Genomic DNA, 22,635 nt, shown 5'->3' with positions numbered 1-22,635 from the left:
TTTATGAAATTTATTTGAAGAAGACATCCTATGGCTATAAAAGAAAGTTGGAAAAATACTGAAGAAGACTCTAGTTCCTACAAGCTCAGATTCTCTGGTTTCTGATCCTTTAGGAACTCAATAAACAATAGAACTCATTTTGGTAGGAGACCAAATGGGATAACGGAGGCGTGATGGAGGTAGTTACACTGTGACCCAGCTCAGTGATTTATGGAGGTGCTGTTGTGCTGTGAATCCCAGTTGAGCTTTGGCCATCTGTGTCTTCCTATGCTGATGTAAGCAAAAGAAAACCATCCCAGCATTCACTTCTTTTGCTCCTCTGAGACCGTTTTTGCTGCATGGGACAATCTCTGTTCATCCTACCTGGTCTCTTTTCTTAGCTTTCCCCCATATGCGATATTAAGCCTCCATGTGTATGAATTCCCTTTACTTTTTAGGTTAAAAAAAAAAGTAGAGTACTCATCCAAGACCGTGTTCTTAACTGTTTTTATAAAGCTGCCCCTTCCCACATACAGCCAGCCGTACCTTCCGAAGTGCTCAGTATGTCTGCAGGCTCATTTTGAATAAGAACTTTGTTTCCTAGAGAATTTTAATTACCAGTTTGGTAGCCATTACCATGAGCCTACTCATACCAGAAGCTGTTCTAAGTACTGTGAGGATAAAAAGATGAATAATACATGTTTCTTTTACTCAAGAAGCTTAGAGTTGGGTGAAAAACAATCTCTTTGTGGAGTGTTGCCAAAGGCATGACATACTGATTTCCTTGTATTCCTCTTAGCATTGTCCTTAACATACTGTTACAATAGCACTTTGCCCTGTTCAGACCAGTAGAAAAGGAATCTGACTCAAAAATTTAATGTGAAATAGTTTGTTTTCTGTGTGTTTCACTCAATTGGTCCTCTGATATATATCTCTTAGAAGGCTATGCCTATGTTCATGGCATAGCTTGAGTTTTTGGCATAAACTTAAACATATACGTTTAGCCATAAATTTAAAGGTAAGGATATTTATCCATTGTTAGGTGCTCTTTCATTTTCCCTTTCATCACCCTAAAGGTGTTAGTTTGTTTATGAAACCTATATAAGTTTCAGTAACATTAAGGTACAAAATAACACCATATGAATCCATCAAGTTTGTTTTGTTTTGTTTTGTTTTTTTTGCCAAACACAGCTGTATTGTGTATGTTCTGGCATCTAAAAATGTATAATTGAGCCAGTACATAACTAGCTTGGGGAGATGGGGAGACAGAATGATGCTCTTGTAGTAGAGAAGAAACAGCATAAATTTTAAAATGTCAAAGGCTGCTGTTAACGGTTCAGGTCATCATTTTTCGCCCATTCATGTACATTAGCCTAGCCTGCCCTCTCCCTGCAGCCTTCCGGGTCCTGCTCTCCATTTCCCTGTGTCTTGTCTCTCTGGACACTGCCTTGCAGGCTTTGCTCAGTCTCCTCATTATGAAGTTGTAGGCTTAGTAGGCCCAAGAAGAGCCAGGCAGAAGACCAGTGGTTACGCTCACTCACACGAATAGCTGGCATCTAAACGTTGCATTCTGGTGCAACTGTGTGTGAGTACAGAAGCAACTTGACATTATTCTAACCTATATCCTCATGGAAACAGTTTTTAATTTCACTTTTTTGGTGGGTGGTGACAGCATAGTTTAGCGTAGTATCACATACTACTCAGGTTGTGTATTAACAGTAAAAACATGGAAGTGGATTTCTGATGTGACAGAAAAAAGGTACCTGAAAATGCTGATCAACATAAGAGAATAATACCAAACTTGTGAACCAAAGCAGTTATTACACACAGGTGAATAGTGCTATAAAAAAAAAAAAGTAAAAAATATTAGGAAAAAGCAGTTATTTTGTGAAAATGCTGTACCTTTAGAGCTGTATTTGTAGAAAACATACATAAGAAGAGCCAAGTGAAGAAGGCTCTCAGTTTAAGAATTTCGGAAATGTCAGTGTCTGAGTGATTGATCATGGCCAAATCCTAGGCATCACCCAGGAATGTATTCTGTAACTGAAGGTGACCTTTATTCTTGGGAGAGATTATTCTCTTTTTAACCAAACTGAATTCATGCTCTCATTAATGTGCTGAATTCCCTAGATGTTTGGAAAGCATCTGTACTGGTTAGAGTTCTCTAGAGAAACAACCAGAAAATTTTATGTAGAGAGAGATTTATTGTGACTAATAGGCTGACATGATTGTGGAGGCTGAGAAGTCCCACGGTCTGCTTTCTTGAAGCTGGAAACCCAAGAAAGCCAATGATAAAATTTAGCTTGAATCTGATGGCCTCAGACCCTGGGGGAGCCAAAGGTTTAAATCCCAACCCAAAGGCCAGAGAAGATCAGATGAGATGTCCTAACCCAAGCAGACAGACAGGAAGCAAAAAGGGGCAAAGACCTCCTGCTTCCTCCTTTTGTTATGTACAAGCCCTCAACAGATTGGATGATGCCCCCCCTTTTGGGTAGGGCAGTCTACTTCATGGAGTCTACTGATTTAAATGCTAATCTCATCTGGAAATACCCTCACAGACAAACTCAGAAATAATGTTTAATAATGTTTAATCTGGACACCCTGTAGCCAGTCAAGTTTAACCCTAGCACCAAAGTTAACCATCACAGCATTCCTGTTCGTTACTTAGAGACTGATATTTTGTAAGTCTGCTGCAGTAGTAGCCGTATTTGGTTTGGGAGAGGAATGATACTGTGTAATTCTGATTTTTGAGAGATCCATGACAAAAACAAGAAGCAAGAGAAGTCCACAGCATTGGAGTCCTGACCGAGTGGAGCTCTGTCCCGCACTTGGACTATCTCCAAGTGTGTCCGCCCATCATTTTGCCTCACTGCTCCGTCTTTCGCACAGCCTCTGCCAACTGTGCTCTCTCTCACCTGGACAAATGTGATTACCCTACAGCTGGTCTACCCTGTTTTCAGTCTCGTTTTCTGTAATCCATCATGCCACTAGCCAGTCATTTCAAACAATGCTTCTCAGCAGCACTTCTTAGAAACACAGTTTGAGAGATGCTTTTCTGAAATACGGATCTGTGCGTCTTACTTTGTGATGCGTAGGGTCAAGGTGGAGTTCAGACTCCTTGGTATGGTATTCGAGGACCTTCACAATCTGTCCCCAGCCTTCATTACCAGCCTTCTCCTCTGCTTTACATTCAGCATCAGAGGTTGTATATGCTCAGCTCCCAGGCTGATGTCAGCCCACAGAGAGATTTTGTTTTGACTTACATAATGTTTCTTAAACTGTTTTTAATAAGTTGGGTAAACATTTAAAGTCAGGATGAACTTCTAAAGTTAGGATGGAAATCTGGATTTGTCTTCCCTTGAAAAATCAGAAGCGGTGGTTACATAAATTTCTGCACAGCTGCAATGGGCTGGGGCTCCTAGCCTCTGCTTTTCTTGACCAGGTAAGTGTCCTTCAGACACTAAGGCAGAGTGTCAGTTGCTACTTATCATCAGGTTTGCTTTGCTACTTCTTTGACGTTCACTTGAACCCTAGAAGCATTAGAGTCTGCAGCATCTGATATGCCGCCCAGCCACAACATAACACTGTTGAGTCCTTGGACTTTGCTGTGTCCTCCTGCTTTACTTTACTTCCATGCCTTTGCTAAGGCTGGGTTCACATCTCACATTGTCACCACTGTTGTGATTGCTAGTGTGTGCATGTTCGCGTGCGCGCGCACACACACATACACACACACACACACACACACACACACACAGGAAGGCTGTTCGACTGCTTCAGGAAGCAATAATTACCTCTCTTCACTCCTACGGGAGTCTTTTATTCAGACTGCTTGCAATAGTAGCACTTACCACACTTTATCGTAGTTGATTAAACATTTTCCCCAGGTAGATTGTGAGTTTGTTAGAAAGAGGGATTTTGGTTTGTCTTTTTTTATGTCCTCAGCTCCTTTATGTTTTCCATAGATATTTGTCAAAAAGGAACCAGAGTTTGGTAAGCAAGAAGTTTTAGCTTAATCTGGCTATTGATTCAGTGACTGTATTCTGTAATAAAAGGGCCTTTCTGGTGTTCACCACATAGCTTTATCTCAAACTTCTCTTCTTGTGGTCATTAGAATGCATTTTGGAGAAAGAGATTAACCAAATCAGTTGACCTTGGCTTTATTTCTAGGTACATGAAAACATATCTCTGTCAGAGACAGTTGGCAAACGCAGTGACCATTACCAGATGATTGCTCGCGTTGGGCCATTTCTGGAATCCCATTGCAGCAAAGAAAGAATATTGATTTTTCTCTGGCTTTTCTATAGCATCCTTTTGTCCTCTCCTTGTTACTGTTGGAATTTAGCTACTTTGCTGTGTATAATATGCCCTGATTCATTTTCTCCTTGTGATGTGATGATGAGTTAGTCATATATTGAAGTGATTTAACAAAGGAGCATTCATTTGCTGGTATATGTTCTGGTATTTGCAGAGAGATCTGTTTAATTTCAAGAGACCATAGGGATATCAGTAGCTCACATCTTCTGGGTAACAAAGAATATGGTATATGATAAAATGTAGAAGTAAAATAGTTACTGTCAGCTGTTGATCATACATGCTTATCTTTAGATCTTGGTACAGTCCTGACTTGAAGAGGACAAAGTAATTGTAGACAGTGTGCTAGAGTGGAAAGAACATCTGCTTTGAAGGAAAACATCTGGCTGTAGACTCAGTTTATCAGCATGCTGAAGTCACTTAGCAGTGACTTTAGGCAAATTATTTAACCTCTTCCTATTTCTTCACCAAAAGAAGGGAATTGTGAAAGGTTTCAGAGGGTTGTTGAGAGGATCACATGAGTTAGTGTGTATAAAGCACCGAGCACAGTGCCTCACACATAGTAGGCTCTCAAGAAACACTAGTTTCCTTTCTCTGATTTAACCAGAACCAGTGGGGAAGAAAAAAAGAAAAATACACATAATTCAGGAATGATTCTTTAATTATGTCCAATATTTCTAAACTGGTTACTTCTCTTTCTTTGGCCCTTTCCCATTTCTGACATTTCACTTCACCTTCACCTCTTGGGTCTGACTGGAATGCTCCCTGAAGGAGGTCCTATCTGAACTTGAGTCCTGAGTGGGGAGGAGTTGGCAGGTGGTCAGAGAGGAGGGGATAGGGGCTTGTGGCTGTGTGTGTTTAATATACAACCCCCGAGGCTGTTGATGTTTTGAATCCTGAGTTTCTTTAGAAGTTGAGAAATAACCTGCTCAGCACTCGCCGCTTAGCCAGCTCGGGAGATTGTTTTCCTCCCTCTGCTGGCATCCGGTCCCAGTATAGCTTGTGGAACTGGGCTAGGAGCTACAGGCTTGGAAACTGGAATGATCACTGAGTGCTTACTGTGTGTCAGGTATGGTCCTAACACTTCGTGAGTGTGAATCATTTCATACCCCCTGAGGTAGTACTGTTATTAGTATTATTAGCTCCATTTTACATCTGAGGAAGACATGGAGTGAGGAAGACTCAGAGACATGAGTGACTTGCCCAGGAACTTCCCAGTAAGTGTTAGAGCTGGGCTTTGAATCCAGCAGTTGCTGTTGCTCTGCGAGGCAGGGCGAGCCCCTCTGGTAGAGGAAGCCTTAGTTTGATTAGCTCTCCTTTCCACACAGCCACAGAATGGAAAGTGGCAGCTTAGGTATTTTCTGTGTTTACTGGCTTCTGCCTTGTCCTGCTATATGGAAGTATCTCTGTGATGGAGGATGAACTTGTCTTCAATCATGAGTGGGGAAGGAGAGTTGTGTTAGAAGTAGAGTTGAGCCTTCAGCAATGCAGGGATTGGGGCACGAGACTCACCGCGCCTGGCGCGTTCAAAACTGCGTATAACTTTCGACTCCCCCAAAACTTAACTAGTAAAAGCCTTATTGTTGATCAGAAGCCTTACTGATAACATAAACAGTCAACACATATTTGTATGTTACATGTATTATTTCCTGTATTCTTACAATAAAGTAAGAGAAAAGAAAATGTTAGGAAAATCATAAAACACATTTACAGCGCTATACTGTATTTACTGAAAAAAATTAGTATACAAATGGACCTATAAGGCACAAACCCATGTTGTTCAAGGGTCAGCTGTACAAACAAATGGCGACTACCATTGGTTACACACATTTCTTTTTAATGCCTAAAGAGAGTCCAGTAAGTACCAGGTTATCTAGGTAGTGTAATGGATTTTGGAAAATTGTAGACTTGAAAAGAAATTCTAGAAGTCTTTCCATCATGCAGAAGCATTTTCATATAGCTACTTAACATGTGGGTATTTTCATTCCTTATTTTATAAGTTTAGAAATTTAGATAGTTTCACTGTAAGAACAATGAATGGCTTCATTTCTGATTTCTTCGATTAATGTTGAAAGCATTCCTTGGTTGGTAAGTAGCAATGGTATTTTGTTGAACAAATTTTGGTTGAGCATTCACTGTCAAATAACTGGAGAACTGGAATGAATCTCATTGGCTCACAACAGAGATTGATGTTCTCATTATCCTTGTTTCACAGATAAGGAAACTGAAGTTCAAAAACATTAAATTACATAGGCAATTAAGTGGAGAGGCTGAGATTCAAACCCAGGTGGTGTGGCTTACAACTCCTCTATGCTGTGCGTGTACATGGAACTTCTTTTGAACAGGGGCCATATTTTTCTCATCTTTGTTGAGTGAATGAGTAATCTGAAGATGTATTAGAGAGGACCTGCCTCCAAAAACTGTAGTCTCATCAAGAAGAGAATATTTATACAATACCAGTAACAAAGTAAGATACGCACAGAACATAGAAATAAAGATTGCTTCCAGGTAGGTAGGTCAGGGGAGACTTTATGAGGAAGATTTTTTATTTTTATTTTTTTTGATATTCAGATATAGGAGGACATTTCTGGCAGAGAGAAGATCAAGCAGGTAAATCTGCATTATCCAGAGAAGGTAGTCAGATAGGAGTTGTGTTTAGAGAGTGGTGGGGTTTGGCTCTGATGGAGTATAGCACATGAAGGGCAGGTAGTAGAAGGGAGGCCGACGAGGAGACTGTGGGTTCTTGTTTCTGACCAGGTTCTAGTTTTCTGGTACAGTTCCCCAGTATCTCATGCTCTAGTACCTACAAGCTTTTGGAGAGCACCCTGTGTGAACTCCCATGCCTCTTTATCCTTGCTCACACTTTCGAGTATGCAGTGTTCTTTACCACTTCATTCACTTGAAGCCTTCCCTGGGTACTCCAGTGAGAATTAATTTCAACTGCTTTGGTGGTTCCCAAAATAAGGTATATGTTTCTAGTTCATAATTATTTCATTTTGTCTTATATAATTCTTTGTATGTTCTCTCCAACTAAAGGGTAACCTTCTAGAAGGCAAGATCAGATCTTATTTATCATTATATCCATTCGGTCAGTCCTAAGGTCCCAGTTTAATATTTGCACATAATTAATACTTGGGATATTGTGGAATTAAATTATGGTATAGAAAATTATAGTTATTTTTCTTGGTAAATATTTAATTACTGCCAAAAGTTTCTTAAAAGTAAAAGAATGAAGAGGGTAATTAGATTATTCTTTATAGACATACTGTGTTTATGCATATAATGACTTGTAATGAGGAAGATAGAGGTCAAGAATGTATGCTAATCCTATCTCTCATTTATTTAATGTCATAGTAATGAAATCATAGGCTCACAATAATTGTTAATTTCTTAAGATTGTTGAGAATGAAATAATTGATTTTTTGTTCACTTAGAATATTTTAAAATGACTCTAGAGATATATTTATGCATGTTCTTATGTTTTAAAAAGTTTATTAAACACTGAGATGTCCCCATTATTTATTATAGACAGGTATTTTAATTGCCATGTAATTGAGGTATTAAAAACAGTCAGATGCCGACTTTGCCATATACCAATTGGGTGCCCAGGGGCAAATTATTAAACTCTCTAAATGTCAATTTCCTTATCTGTGAAGCGAAACAAGAATATCTTGAACCATAATCATGAGAACTCAATGAAATAATGTAAAGGACTTCCAGTGGTGCCTGGTACACTACTGCTAAATAATTATAATTATTTTTATTATTTTATTTTACCTTGTGTTTAATATGAGCTTGGTAGAAGTTACCTTAATTTCTTGCCCCTACGTTGATCATCTTAATCCTAAAATTCTCTTTTCAGTTTTAGTAAAATGAAGACAGTATGTCTAACTATATTACTGATTTTGCTCTATTAAACAAGTTTATGGAGGTTATTTAAGTATATGGGAATTCTGTCAATACCATGATAGCCAAATAGCTAATGAATATTGAATAGGCTGTTAAAAAAATGAAAATACTAAACAAAAACAAAAAAGTGTTCATATTAATGATTATAAATTAAAGTTGTAAAATAAAACAAAGTATAAATTTTTATCTGATGCCTTCATTTTTTGAATGAGGTTATATTAGAGTTACAGGGACATAAGTGCATTCCTGTTACTTTTGGCAATATGAATAGATACCGTTCATTTGAAGGACAGTTTGGAAATGCTTAGTAGGAGCCATACATATATTGTTTGACATAGTAGTTCAACTCCTGGAAATATGTCCTGAGAAAATAATCTATGAGATAAAAAGTGTGTTTATAGTATTATTAACTATAATAGTAAAAACAAACAGGCAAAAACCTAAAGAATGATAAAGATAAATGATAGTATATTACACTAAAAGATTGTAATGCAGCTGTTAAAAATGCATAATATAGCAATATTGGAGAATGCATGTCAAATAATATTGAATGGAAAAAAGAGAACAAAATTATGCATTTATTATTGCTATGGCTATGTAAAAATGTAGGTAAGAAAGGATAATCTTTGCAGGAGAATGTAAATAAATTGTGTTAAATGATTGAGTGGGTCTTTTTTCCCGTTTTGAAAATTTGCACATAATTATTGAAATATTTATGGAATTAAAAGAATAACGGTATGGAAATTATATTATATTATATTTCTTTTCTTTGGTCAACATTAAATTAGAGCCAAGAACTATTAAAAGAATGAGGCATATTGTATTGTAAAGTTGTTTCAGTGTCAGCTTTCAAGAGTTACTTTTATCATAAAGTAGAAAAAAATCTTGAGGATAATCTTTATATTTCTGGCAGCTTAGAACAGCATATTTACCATTAAAATTACTATGACATGGTATATACATTAGTATAACATCAGATATAGAAGATATACAGGGCCTTAAAGAAAAGCCAAGCTTCAAATGGTAGGACTATTTATAATGTGAATTCTCTTTATTTTAGAACTGATAGATGTCACATGCACCCTGCTGCTTCTGAACCCAGACTTTACCACTGCATGGAACGTAAGGTACGTCATTCTCATCAGTGATAAAATGAAATTGTTCAAATTTCTGAAGACCTATAAATCCCATATGTTGTTAGCTTTTTGAAAAATGAAATATAAACCATGTATCTATGGCATTTTATGCTTATTTCTTCTACCCAATCTTCATAATATCTCCATGACAATTCTGACTTATACTTTGCTCCTTTGTGCATGTTTCTGTCTTTTCTCCATAAACTTTCCTGTCTGAAATAAAAATTATCATTGCAAATTAGAGTATACCATTTGCTTTTATTTTCCTTCCTTTTCGGAGGAGTAGGGGCAGCCAGCATAACTGGTTGGTGTGTAAGGCATTGGGTTATATATTTGTGAAGTGCAGTGGAAAGTGTGTAGGATGAGGATTCAAGGCCACGACCTTTTATTTTTTATTTATTTTTTAAGATTTTATTTATTTATTCGACAGAGATAGAGACAGCCAGCGAGAGAGGGAACACAAGCAGGGGGAGTGGGAGAGGAAGAAGCAGGCTCATAGCGGAGGAGCCTGATGTGGGGCTTGATCCCATAACACCGGGATCACGCCCTGAGCCGAAGGCAGACGCTTAACCGCTGTGCCACCCAGGCATCCCAAGGCCACGACCTTTTAGTGTCAGTTTAGTCACTAGCATTGTGACCTCTGTGGGCCAATCACTTGAAGTCTCTAGCACTCAGTATTTTGGGAAGGGGCCACGTTTTATTAATATCTTAGTTCCTTAACCTAGTTATGTTAGCTTTAAACACAAAATACTTTATAGAAATACCAAAGTTCAGACCAGTTCATTTTTTTTTTCATTGAAGTTTTTTCAGTTAAACAATATGTATAGTTTTGTTTTTTTTTAAATGGTGGTCTCTTAGACTAACACCAATTCTCTTAGAGGAAAGCAGGATACAAGTTCTAGATGATTGAAAGTGAAGTCCTGTTGAAAGCTGTGAATACATTTTAAATTTTCCTGTAGGGAAGAGCCATAGGTTATGGTTCTTAATCTTTAAAGATTACTTAAACAGTACTTTATTTAATTTTCTGTATATTTTAAGCAAGGTTACATTGTGAGTTAGTGTTCTATGATACTTACTAAATATTTTATCTATGTAATTCTATTATATGTCTTTTTAAGTTGTCTTTTGAATAGTTAATGATCACATTTAGTATAAGGAGTAAGGGAAGTATAGAATGAGATATAAGGCTTTAAAATTTACATAATTTTAGAATTCTGATTTTTCTTTTATGAAAGCACAACCACAGGTAAGGAAAAGACTAATACTCATGAGTGGCTGGTGTATTATAGGGACATACTACAGCTTTATTCATGATCTCATTTAAGCCACACAATATTGACAGCATTTGTTCATTCATCAAATATTTACTGATTACTGTATGCTGAGTTCTAGACACTGGGGATAGAACTATGAACAAAACAAACATACCCTGTCCTTGTGGAATTTTTATTCTAATAGGGGAAGAAAAGAAACAAAGACATTACTAAGTAAGATATATATTAGCTCAAGTGGTGGTTAAATCCTGTGGAGAAAAAGTGGGACAAGAACGTAGGGAAGACCAGAAAGAGGATGGGAAGAAGAGTATTGCCGTTTTAATTAGGGGACATCTGAGCAAAGACTGGCATGATTTGGGGAGCAATCTGTGGGTTCTGGGGTAAAAGCATTCCACGCAGAGGGAACAACAGCAAGTGGGAAGGCTGTCAGTGGTGCTGAAAGCATTCCTTGGTGTTCTGGGACAGCAAGGCAGCTGGTGTAGCTGGAGTAGCATGAATGAGGGAGAGAGTAATGGACCAGACCTCCTAGGGTTTTGTAGTTCTTCATACGCTGCTGGAGGAACTTGGACTTTTAGTCAGGGTGAGATAGGAAGTCATTAAAGCTGAGGAGGGACAGTATCTCACTTAGGTCTAAAGACTCTGGCTGCTTTGGAAAGTAGACTGTAGGAGTGCAGGGAGTGGTTAGGAAGTTAGGCAGTGGTTGTGGTAATTTAGGTGAGAGATGCTTGTGACTTGAAGTAGAACTTTAGCAGTAGAAAAGGTGAGAAGTAATGATTCTCTCTGTATTTAATGAACTATATAAGCTTTGACTGTATTTAATAAACCTGTTTTAAAGACAGTGATGAACTAGATGCAGGAAGGAGAAAGAAGAGGGTCAAGTTTGACTCTGGTTTTTGGCCTGAGCAGCTGAAAGGAAAGTTGCCCTTTACAGAAATAAAGCACGTCCTCTGCCTGGAAGAGGAGCAGATTGAGGTGGGGAGTGCCAGGTGGAAGTCAGGAGTTCAGTTTGGGACATGTTAGGTTTGTGGGTAGGTAGTTGCGTATGAATCTAAAGTTGAGGCAGGAGTTCTAAGCCAGATATAAATTTGGGAGTCACTAGAAAATGGGTGGTATTTCAGGCCGTGGGATTGTTTGGGGTACCTATGTAGCTGCTGGAAAACTGGGAATTACATACATGGCTCATATTGGTGATTCACATTGTATTTCTGTTGGACAGCACTGTTCTAGAGTTTGTGGGATGAGGATGAATCAGTAAGGGAGACCTTTAGGAGGGTGCTATGAACTTATCACTGAGAGCTTTTTTAAGGGTAGGAACCCTGTCTTTTTGTTTTCCTTGCATCCAGCACTCTAGTGCCTGGCACATACTTAGTTTGCAGACTGGACACTGAAAATAATTAAGTTCAGTGAAAATGAAATAAGGGTAATAGAGAAGTAGGAGTACCATTTTTATTCATGTTCTCCAATTCCTCATTTCCTTCAACAAGAAAAGATTCTTACTAGTATGATGCATACATATATAGTCATATATACACACATACACACACACATATGTCATTTATTGTGTATTTTATAGGGCAGTTGATTGTAGGAAAAAGAATCTAGTCTTAAGATATGTGGATCTTAGATCTTTTTCATTAATTAACTAGCAGCTGTCTTTAGGCAAAACCTTTAACTTCACAATAGTTTTAGTTTCTATATCTGTGAAATAAAAGGTTTGAACTAGGTAATTTTTTAATGATTCCTTTCAAACTGTTTTTGATTTTGTGTGGTTTGGTTGTGTAAAGGGAAAATTGCTCCATAAATCTAACTTCAGTGATATTCACAGCAGTTGATTTTGAAAATTAGTCTAGTAAGATGATTAATAAAGTTTTGTGCTAGATGAATAAAAAGGAAACCTTGATTTTTAGAAAGATCCATTGTGAATATGTGTTCTAGTAAGTTTTAATTTGTATTAGTAAAACCAATTAACATGAAGACATAGAATCAGGAGTACATTTTATGCAAAAACCACCAGCTTTAGAAATAAATTGGCCTAACCTTATAAGGTCTCTTGCAAATCAAATACTCAGCACTTTATGTTTAATTGTTGGTGTATTTCTTCTGCAGTAACTGGGAAGCATTGAGTGATTTGACTATATTTTATAAACTGCTAAAGGATAGTATTAATATGTCAGTCATTCATTTTATAGGTGTTGTGGTCTTAGGGAAAAAACAGATGCAAGAATAGGTTTTTGAGCTGATTTCCTGTAATTACAGTAAATGATGAATATACTTTTAAAAATCTACCTGGTTATAGAAGAATATGGTACATTTTTTTGCTTTGAAATTCAGTGTATTATTTTGTGAAAGAGCTCGACTTCATAACAGTGTCCTATTTTTTCCATCAGTCTGTGAACACAGAGTAAGCAGAACCTCTTTGAGTAACTAAAATAGCTAACACCAGGCTTCAGTGATCATGTCCTTTACTCATAGCCTATTAAAACTGGTGACTTTATTTTATGCAGATTTGATGTTTGGTTCTGGCAGTTTGAGTTCACAGACCTTGAGTATAAGTTACTAATTCTCCCCCAGCTTCAGTTTTCTCATCGGTAAAACAGAGATAATACTAGGTTGTGCCATATAAAATTGTTGTTTTTATAAAACAAAAATAGTTCAACCTAAGCATCCAGATCCTGGTGTCTAACATTATTCTTTAATAAAAGGAAATAGGCTTCTTAAAGAAATACCTGATTCTAGGACCAGGGCAGGAAATCTATAATATTCATCTGGAACATTTCAAAGAGCCGGAATGTAAGGAAGTGCTCAAAAAACAAAATGATGGAAATAATGTCAAAGGGCTTCTAGTGGACAAAGCTGGAACAATTTGAGCAATAAAATAACATAATATTGGGTTATACCCTAAAGTGTAAAACGGATGTTCATACTGACATAAATAATTGAAGAAACAAATAAACAGTAGACAACAGTATGTTTGGATGGAAAGGTAGAGTAATGGTTCTTTTCATTTTTCTTTTACAGAAAAGAGCTCATCCTCTCTGGCACTTTAAATCCAATTAAGGACTTACATCTGGGAAAACTGGCCTTAACTAAATTTCCAAAGAGTCCAGAAACATGGATTCACAGGTGTGGTTAATTTACACTATAGGATTCTTAGGATTCAGAATGGCTGGACAAACAACAGTGTCAAGCAGGGTCACATATTGGTTCAGAGTATGAATTCTAAAGTCAGGTTACCTACTTTTAACTCCAGATGCCATCACTTGCTCCCTGTGTGACTTTCAGAAATTATTTAAGCCCTTCAAGCCTCAGTTTTCTCATTCGTAAAATGGGAATAATAATTACACCTATTTCAGAGTTAAAGGTTGGCTTTACATGAAATAATGTATATTAATACTACTACGGTGCCTGGCACATATTAAATACTCAGTAAATTTTAGCTGTTACTCATTATGAACTATCTGAGCAGTCATAGAAATGGCATTTAGATAGTCAAATATAATGAGCAGCTTGGGTTTTATAATTCATTCAGGTGTGTTTCTGGTACGGATGGTTGTGGTGATGGTTGTGGTTATTAAAATTAACAAAATAAGGAAGAGAAGGGCAGCTCAGGTGAGTGTGTATAGGCTGCGCTAAGTTGCTAAGACTGTGAGCGCAGAGAGTATTTTTAGGTTAAAGGCCTGAGTCAGCAAAATGCGTGTGGGAACTCTCCTCACCGTCCTGGCTCTCTAGAGCGTATTCCTCTTGGACTCCATGCAACTACTCGGTTTTGACTAAAATGAGATGGTGTGGGCTGGCTTCTTGGGGTCAGTGGGGAAATTGTTTAAAGAAGTCTGTTTTCAGTTCACTAAGCCACTTACAACTTTTCTTAAATCCTGAGCATTTTTAGGATCTTAGTCAGTTCAAGGGATCTCACTATAATCTTGCCTTTGGCTAGCATTGCAAATCAGCTACTTCCCTGCTGGTGGTTTTTTTCTTAGTAGGAATTGGGATAGCACTTCAGAGACTCCTGTGCTTGAGTGTGTGGAGGTTTGGGAAGGAGTGGAGGCAGGGCAGGGCAGTATTGCATATGCATTCACCAATTTATAAGCTTGTCTAATATTTTATATAAATCAAGCTCTTGTTTTATAAGTTAGGTAAAAAACTACTATTTGAAAATGACAAAATGAGTTTTCTTACTCAATTTCTAGTAACTTTTGGGTTGGAAATTTTTAGTCTAAAAAAATGCTGCTTATGAGAAAATACTTGTAAAAACTAACCACAGTAAGTGGTTAGAGATTTTTAGTGCTTTTCATTTAAATATGCTAATGAAAATCTTAAATAGACAAGGGAAAAATTTGTGGATAAAGACATTATGAAACCTCCTCGATGGTTTAACTAATTATATTGTATTTGTGTCCTTCCAGATTCTATGCTATAACAGAAATTCTGCTTAATGAAAGCAGTCATAATGCAGCTTCTTGTTTGCAAGCAAATACACATAGGGTGAGGCATGCACACGTAATTAAAGATATGAACCATGCCTCCTTCTCTGGTATTTACCAGCCATTAATTAATATCCCCTCCACCACCACCACCACAACCCCCCCCACACACACATACACACCTTGTCTTTACATTTTCTGGCCAAATGGAGTTTTTGAATTGTCGTATTGGAATTGGGGCATTCTCTTTCTGACAGATGTTAATGTTTTAGAAAGGTTTCTTTTTCCTCTTTGTCCTTTCTTCCCCCCTCCTCCCCATCCATGGTGCTGAAGTTAATTACGTCTTTAAAAACAAAAACAACAGAATAGTTCTGCTCCCCCAAAATTGGGCTTAGAGACAGGGATTATTTTGCATTGTATGGATGGAGATTAAGAACGAAGAAAACTGATTGTTTTCCTCTCTGGTTTATGTTCTTTCCTCCCTCTCATTCCCGCATGTCCCTTCACAGGCGATGGGTGCTACAACAGCTAATTCAGGAAACCTCCTTGCCTTCCTTTGTGACGAAAGGAAACTTGGGAACAATTCCTGCAGAAAGGACACAGAGACTGATCCGAGAAGAGATGGAGGTTTGTGGTGAAGCAGCAGGGAGATACCCAAGCAACTACAACGCCTGGTCCCATCGCATCTGGGTTCTCCAGCACCTGGCCAAGCTAGACATCAAGGTAAGGCTGTTCTTCATCTCCTGACGCACATTCCCTGTCTGCCCTTTAAATCTTTTGATAGTTCTTCCTCAGAGGAGCTTTTAGGGAGGAAAGTAGAGGAGCTAATGGCCTAGCAGCCTGGGGAGGATCTAGCAGCTGATACCTCCAAGGAAACCCTGGCACTTTAAAAAAAGTTTGCATTCCTCATGAATGCAGTTTCTGGCACTCTTAAGGTGAGTACATTGGTAGAATGAAGGCAAGTTTAAGCAGTAAGATGAGCATAATTCGTTTTGCCCCGAAACAGGAAGGGATTATTAGGCCTTATAGCATTGGAGTTGTTCTTTCTTAGTGGTCTCTGGTTATGTGACTTAATGTGCTGAATCAGCTGGCTGCCTTCTCACCATCGCCTCTCCTGGGCAGGGAAGAGAAGATCTCACCTGATGTTCCCACACTTGCCTACGTCTGTAAATTACCTTAGGATTTCTGAGTCCCACCTCAGGCCTACTAAATTGGGGAGGGGGTAGGATTTAAGATCAGTATTTTTCACGGGGCTCAGGGGGTTATCTGGAGGCACAGCTGGGTTGGAAGCTGTCATAGTCTAGTCCCTTCAGTTTAGAAATGAGGAGATCAAAGTTTCGAGAGTGTTAATGGCTTAGACTTAGCCACAGCTGCATCACTTACTATTCATCAGGATGAGAACCAGGTATCCTTTTGCTCCTTCTTATCTGCTGTAGCTTCTCTATATTTTTCTTCACTTCTTATGTTTCAGTGCCATAAGAATGTAGGGTACTGCTCTGAAAGCTTCTCAGGCTTGAGATAACGTAAAGGGGTCAAAATACCTTTAATACTTTAAGATTAATTGGGAAGCTTTCTCTCATTTTGTTCACCAGCCCCTTCCTCCATCCCCCTTTCCAGGTTCCCTCTCCCCTCTCTGTGTCCTAGTCAGAGATTTCCTCCAGGGTAAATAAGAGTTTTCATTTCTGGGGAATTTTAAGCCAACAGTTCGGGAAGAGTAGCCCTTCTCCTCCAGTGTATATTGCCTTTGTGTTTCAGAAGGGAAGGCCCCTTAATGGAGTGGAAGGAGCAAAGACAGAATCCTACATGGCTTCAGAGTTTGGCCCTATTAGCCATGTGTAGAAAGTAAGGCTTTCATGTTTCATCTTGAAATACCAGCTCCACTATCTGCCTCAGTGGGTTATTGTGAAAATTATTTGAGTTAATGTGTGTAAGGTGGGCACCTAATATAGGCTCACTAAATTTTAGTTCCTTTCTCTGTTCCCCACAGATAGAACGTTTAGGTAAAACTGGCTGCCAGTTTGCTCGATCAACTCAATATAATTTATTCATGAAAAAGTACTGAAACTCTTTCATTCCCAGACCCTGACCTGTATGCTGGGTGTGGCATAATGACAACGAGATTGCTCTCAACAAATTGGAAATCTAGTTGAGGAAACGGAAACAAACACTTACAAAGCAGCCTGATGCAGGAGCTGAGGGAAGCACAGGGTACAGTGGGAACACAGAAATGGTTTCTCATCCAGGCTGGGCTCACTGGAAGCAGCTGCCAGAAGGAAGGCTGCTACATTGTCAGGAGTCCAGAGGAACAAGTTCAAGCCATCTGGTGGGATGTGGGAGATAGGGAGTTCTTATGGACTCTGGTCATCTCAGCTTCACAGCTTGATAGTGTGTAGAGGGTGGAGAGGGGCATGGGGAGCACTGAGGATAAAGAGAAAGGCAGAGTCCAGGTGAGCTGAGAGGTCTTTGGAGACTTGCCTGCCTTGATGTAGACCTTTTAAAGTGGCATTCCCATAAAATCAAGAATACGGGGCCAAGGTGAATTTCTTGGTTTCTTGAGACTATCTGATGTTGAAGATGACAACTCATTAGTGGTGTGTTGACTCAGCTGCCTGGGTCCACTCCTAGGCTCACATATTGTCCACCAGCTTTGCCCTGCCCTTGGTTGAACTCCATGCTCTTCCTTTCCCCTCTCTCAGTGAGAGTGCTGAATTTGCAAAATCCTCTTTCTGTTCTTAGAAGCCACTGGGCCCAGCTAGGAGATCATGCCCTACTATGCTTTGTCTATTGGGGAAGTAATCACAGAAGTACCACTGGTCTAAAGCAGCTTAAAAATACATATAAAATGAGCTGGCATCTTTTTACTTAGGAAATTGAAAATAATTTTTTTTTTTTAAGATTTTATTTATTTGAGAAAGCACAAGCTGAGGGGAGGGGCATAGAGAGGGGGAGGAGCAGACTCCCCACTGAGCAGGAAGCCTGACATGGGGCTCGATCCCAGGACCCCAAGATCATGACTTGAGCCAAAGGCAGACAGTTAACTGACCGAGCCACCCAGGAGCCCTGAAAAAAGATTTGTTTTTTCTAAAGTGCTGGTATCCAGCATTGATAAGGCTATGAAAACAAGCATTGTAGAAATTAGTGTAATCTTACTGAAGGACAACATGGCAGCATTTGTCAGACTCTACCAAGAAAGCTGTGTTCTTTCTAATCTAGTAGTTCTGCCTGTAGGAATTCATCCTAAAGAAATACCGGGATATGTAGTATGGTGGTGTAGTAATTAAATTCAGTGTTCATACAGACCTAATTTGAATCTTGACTGTACTAAGAAGTTTCTTAACCTCGCTGGCCTTCAGTTTCCTCATCTGTAAAATGGGACAAATAATAATTCCTACCTCATTGAATGATGTGAAGTAAATGGGAAAATCCAGGTAAAGTGGCCATCAGAAGTAATCTTACTAAGTGTTCAATAAACATGGGCTATTATATTAAATATGAAAGTCTGATATATGAAAATACTGTTTATAATAGTGAAAAACTAGAACCAGTCTAACCCTCCAATAATAACAGATTAGTTACATTGCAGTTCATCACAAATTGGAATGTTTTGTTGCTACTAAAAATTATATTTTGGGAGATTTTTTAAAGAAAAAGTTCACTATAGGATAAGGATCTTTAAAACGAAATATGAGGTGGTCCTAATATAATTTTTAAATATATTATTAGCTTTGAATGAGATTTTAAAGTGTTTGGAACAGTGCTTGGTATGCTATAACTGCTTAACATATATGTACACACATAGGGCTGTTACAGATATATTGGCTTGTGTTTTCCATAAACATGTATTCGTTTTCTAGTAAAAAATAAATAAATAAATAAAGAATTGTGAACCGTGCTAGAGGATGGAATTAGGAGATGTTCATTTTCTGTTTTGTTTTCTATGATGATTGTGTGTTTTAGGTAGGCATTTATTTAAGTAAATTTTAAAACAGTCTCATTTGTGAGGGTGGGGTGAAAAGAAAGACTCAGAGTTGAGCAGAATTTATTACTACTAGCCAGTTAAAAGTTGATAATGGTATGTCACCTGAGAAAGCACACAGGGCCATTTCTGCAAAAAAAGACATACAGATGGCCACTCTGTAAAGACATGAAAAGATGTTCAACATTATTAGCCATCAGGGAAATGCAAATCAAAACCACAGTGAGATATCCTCTCATACCAAGTAGGATGGCTGAAATGAAAAGCAAGTTAAAAGTGCTGACAAGGATGTGGAGAAACTGGAACCCTTATACATTGCCGGTAGGAATGTGAAATGATGCAGCCACTGTGGAAAATGGTTTGGCATTTCCTCAAAAAATTAAACCTAGAATTACCATATATGACCCTGCTGTTCACTCATAGGTACATAGCCCAAAGAATTGAAAACTTGTTACAGCAATGTTTGTAACAGCGTAATTCATAATAGCCAAAAAAAAAGTAACAACTCAGACATCCAATGTGTGAGGAGTAAATAAACGCAATGTGGTATAGCCAAACGGTGGGATGGTATTCGGCCATAAAAAAGGAACGAAGTCCTGATACTGGATGAACCTTGAAAACATGCCGATGAAAAGAAACCAGATTCAGAAGGCCACATATCCTATAATTCCATTTATATGAATTCAGAATAGACAGAGCACATTAGTGGGTTCCAGAGGCTGGAGGGAATGTAGATTTAGGGGACTCCTAATAGGATTGGGGTTGTTTGGAAAGTGATGAAAATGTTCTGAAATTAGACAGCAGTGATGGCTGCACAAGTCTGTGAATATACTGAAAACCACCAGTCTATTTTTCAACTTTAAAAATTGGTTCTAAGGTACATTAGAAAGAATAAAACTTAAAGAACAGCTAAGAAATTATTGGAAAAAAATAAAAATGAGGAATGTTGTATACCAGTATATATCGAAATGTTTGTAAAGACAGAGTCATCTGTGGTACTGGCTCAAAAATAAAAACAGTAATGGAAAAATCTACGGCCCAGAAGCAAATCGCAGTATATAATGTGTACAGATTTCATTGATGATAAGTATGGCATTTCATGTAATCAGAGAAATGATTCTTTGTTCAATTTGTGATGCTGATAAGATTGATTGACCTTTTAGAAAATAATTGTTAGGTTTTAATCTCCTATACCAAACTGTACTCTGAATGGAATAAAAACATACCTGAAAAAAATGGAATTAAAAAAATTAATTGTAGTAATATATTAAGAAAAGTATTTGCAATTTAGGGACTTAACATCTTTATAAAGATCTCTTACAGGCCCAAAAGAGGCATTAATGACTATCACAAATAGTAAATCAGGCAGTTACAAAAGAAGAGAATTAAGCAAAATAGGTAATTTGTATAAGAAGAAACAGGAAAAATAAGGGAATAAGAACAATTATTTAGCCTAATGATAAAAGGAAATACAAATGAAAATGACATGATTTTCCAGTTATCAAATTAGTGAAGATTAAAGTACTGGTAGGGAGTTTAGGAAATATTTAACATGTTCTTTCAGTAGGAATGTAAATTATACAGCCCTTCTGGAGTGCACTTTGACAATACGTATCAAGAACTTTACAAAATGTTTCTCACTGTTCCAGTAAATATACTTCTAGAAATTTCTCCTAAATAAGTAGGTTGTGTGCATAGACTTTAAATATATATGTTCATAGAGTGTTACTTATGTAAGAGTAGAAACAAAATGAAGGAATGGTTAAATTGTGATAATCTTTGGGATGAAATATGCAAAAGTTTAAAATTATAGAGTGATATTTAATGACATGGGTATATGCATATTATTTAAATGGAATAAAATCAGTATAAAAGAGTGTCCCAAATTTGTGTTACAAATAAACTGCACACATGCATGCACAGAAAAAAGCTGAAAGATTGGTGATTGGCCAGAATGGTAAGAGTAGTTCTCTCTGGCCAGTAGGATAATGGGTGATTGTTTTTGGTTTTTTGTATTTATGGAGTTTTCTAGATTGATCATTTTGTATCACTTTCATAATCAGAAAATAACCAAAGTTATTTTTGAAAATTTCTAGGAAGGATGGCATATATAGATAGGAATGAGCATTTTCAATAGTCTTTAATTTTAAACCTGTTATCCTTCTGTGTCAGCCCTGCTTCTGTAGTTCTCTTGTACTTATTTGTTCACTCATTCATTTTTTATATGGAGTGTTGAAAAAGAATAATGGTATGTAAGTTCTATCATACACAGGTCATTGATTCTGTCAGTACCTTACATTTAAGCCATATCTCTATGCAGTGACTTTAAGATCACTTTAAAAGTAATTGCTGTCTGTTTTTTAAAATCATTGTTGATATCTCTGTACCTTTTGATTCTAGTAAATTCCTGTTAAGGTTTCTTTTCTCATTTAGTATGCCTCTTAAACATATCTAGGGAAAAGAATATAGTGAATTTTTCTCTTAAAAATTCTGAGAAAAATTTTAAAGGAATTAAATCGATGTTGAAAATCTTTCATATATGTGCTATTTTTGTCTCAAAATTAAAATAATTAAAAATTTTATGTGTAGAAATATGTATTAAGAAATAATCTAAAGGTTTTTCGTGTTATGTAAATTCCTTTAAAACATGTTTTGTACTCTTTTCAATCCATACCAAGAAGCCCTGTCAAAATTAAAAAGCTGATGTATTGTTGCCTAAATGTCCTGCAGGTTAATTTTTCAAAGATGTGATAACCTTAAGGTTAGCATGTATTTTTCTAAGGTAGCAGTTTATCTGGTGCTATTTTGCTTACCATTTTAATCAAATGAACAGTCTTGGTTTCCATTTCTCAGAGATTGACCAGCTCTGGAAGAAACTTATTTGTCTTTGAATAAACTCATTAGAATTTAAAGATGTTTAAAGCATTTCACTGATATAAATCGACCGTCCTTGCTGGGAGTAATCTTGTCCCTCTGTATGAGTCACTTAATTCATTAAATTGTTGAATTCATTCATTGACTCATTCATAAAATACTTATATGTTCACTCTGATGCCATTGGGTATAGAATGATGGAAACATTAATTAGGAATGAATAAATATCTTAAACAATTTGTAGAGTTTAGTGGGGATGAAAAGATGTACAGAAAATTTTATAATGTATGGTAGAACATACAGGAACCGTGGAGGTTCAGGAGAGGGAAAGATTTCTTCTAGGGAAGAAAGAAACAGAAATGGAGAGGGGATCTTGGTACAAGAGAAGGCATTTGCCTGGGACCCTTGAAAAGCAGGTGAAGGAGGAGCCTTTGGGCTTTGTGCCGTCTGTATTGTTCACTGCTGGCAAGTGTATGTCTCTTTTTCGTAGCTGGTCTGAAAATCCTCTGATGGAATGTGGTAGGCCCTCAATATAGCTTTTGCTGATGAAAATTCATTTGCATTTGCTACTTGTCCAAGACACTGCCGGAGTATTTTTTCATAACTGCTGCTTTTCTTTTTAACCATTCCATTTGAAGTTGCTTAGTTTGCAGGATTGATAATACAAAGACCTACTTCACTGCTGAATTTTGTCTCATCTACTTAAAAAAAATCATTTATCATTGATGTTAATTGAGTTTGAGATGAATAGT

The 22,635-nt window shown here is 37.5% G+C and overlaps 1 protein-coding gene across 5 annotated transcripts in view; it reads left to right on the top strand.

Annotated features, from left to right (window-relative positions):
- The window catches only part of PTAR1 (protein prenyltransferase alpha subunit repeat containing 1), a 45,456-nt gene that overhangs the window by 10,471 nt on the left and 12,350 nt on the right, over positions 1-22,635 (top strand). For 3 of the 5 annotated variants that reach the window (XM_026519343.4, XM_057305612.1, XM_057305611.1), the window contains exons 3-5: positions 9,263-9,329; positions 13,631-13,735; positions 15,543-15,756. In XM_026519343.4, the coding sequence (XP_026375128.1) occupies positions 9,263-9,329; positions 13,631-13,735; positions 15,543-15,756 (386 nt within the window). Of the gene's footprint in view, positions 1-9,262; positions 9,330-13,630; positions 13,736-15,542; positions 15,757-17,112; positions 20,428-22,635 lie in introns of those variants that run through there. The other 2 variants (XM_044391283.3, XM_057305610.1) reach the window with 2 other exon arrangements.

The sequence above is a fragment of the Ursus arctos genome, unplaced genomic scaffold (genome assembly GCF_023065955.2).
Source record: "Ursus arctos isolate Adak ecotype North America unplaced genomic scaffold, UrsArc2.0 scaffold_33, whole genome shotgun sequence".
NCBI lineage: Eukaryota > Metazoa > Chordata > Mammalia > Carnivora > Ursidae > Ursus > Ursus arctos.
The sequence above is the reverse complement of the archived record's forward strand: the minus strand, read 5'-3'. Positions and strand labels throughout refer to the sequence as shown.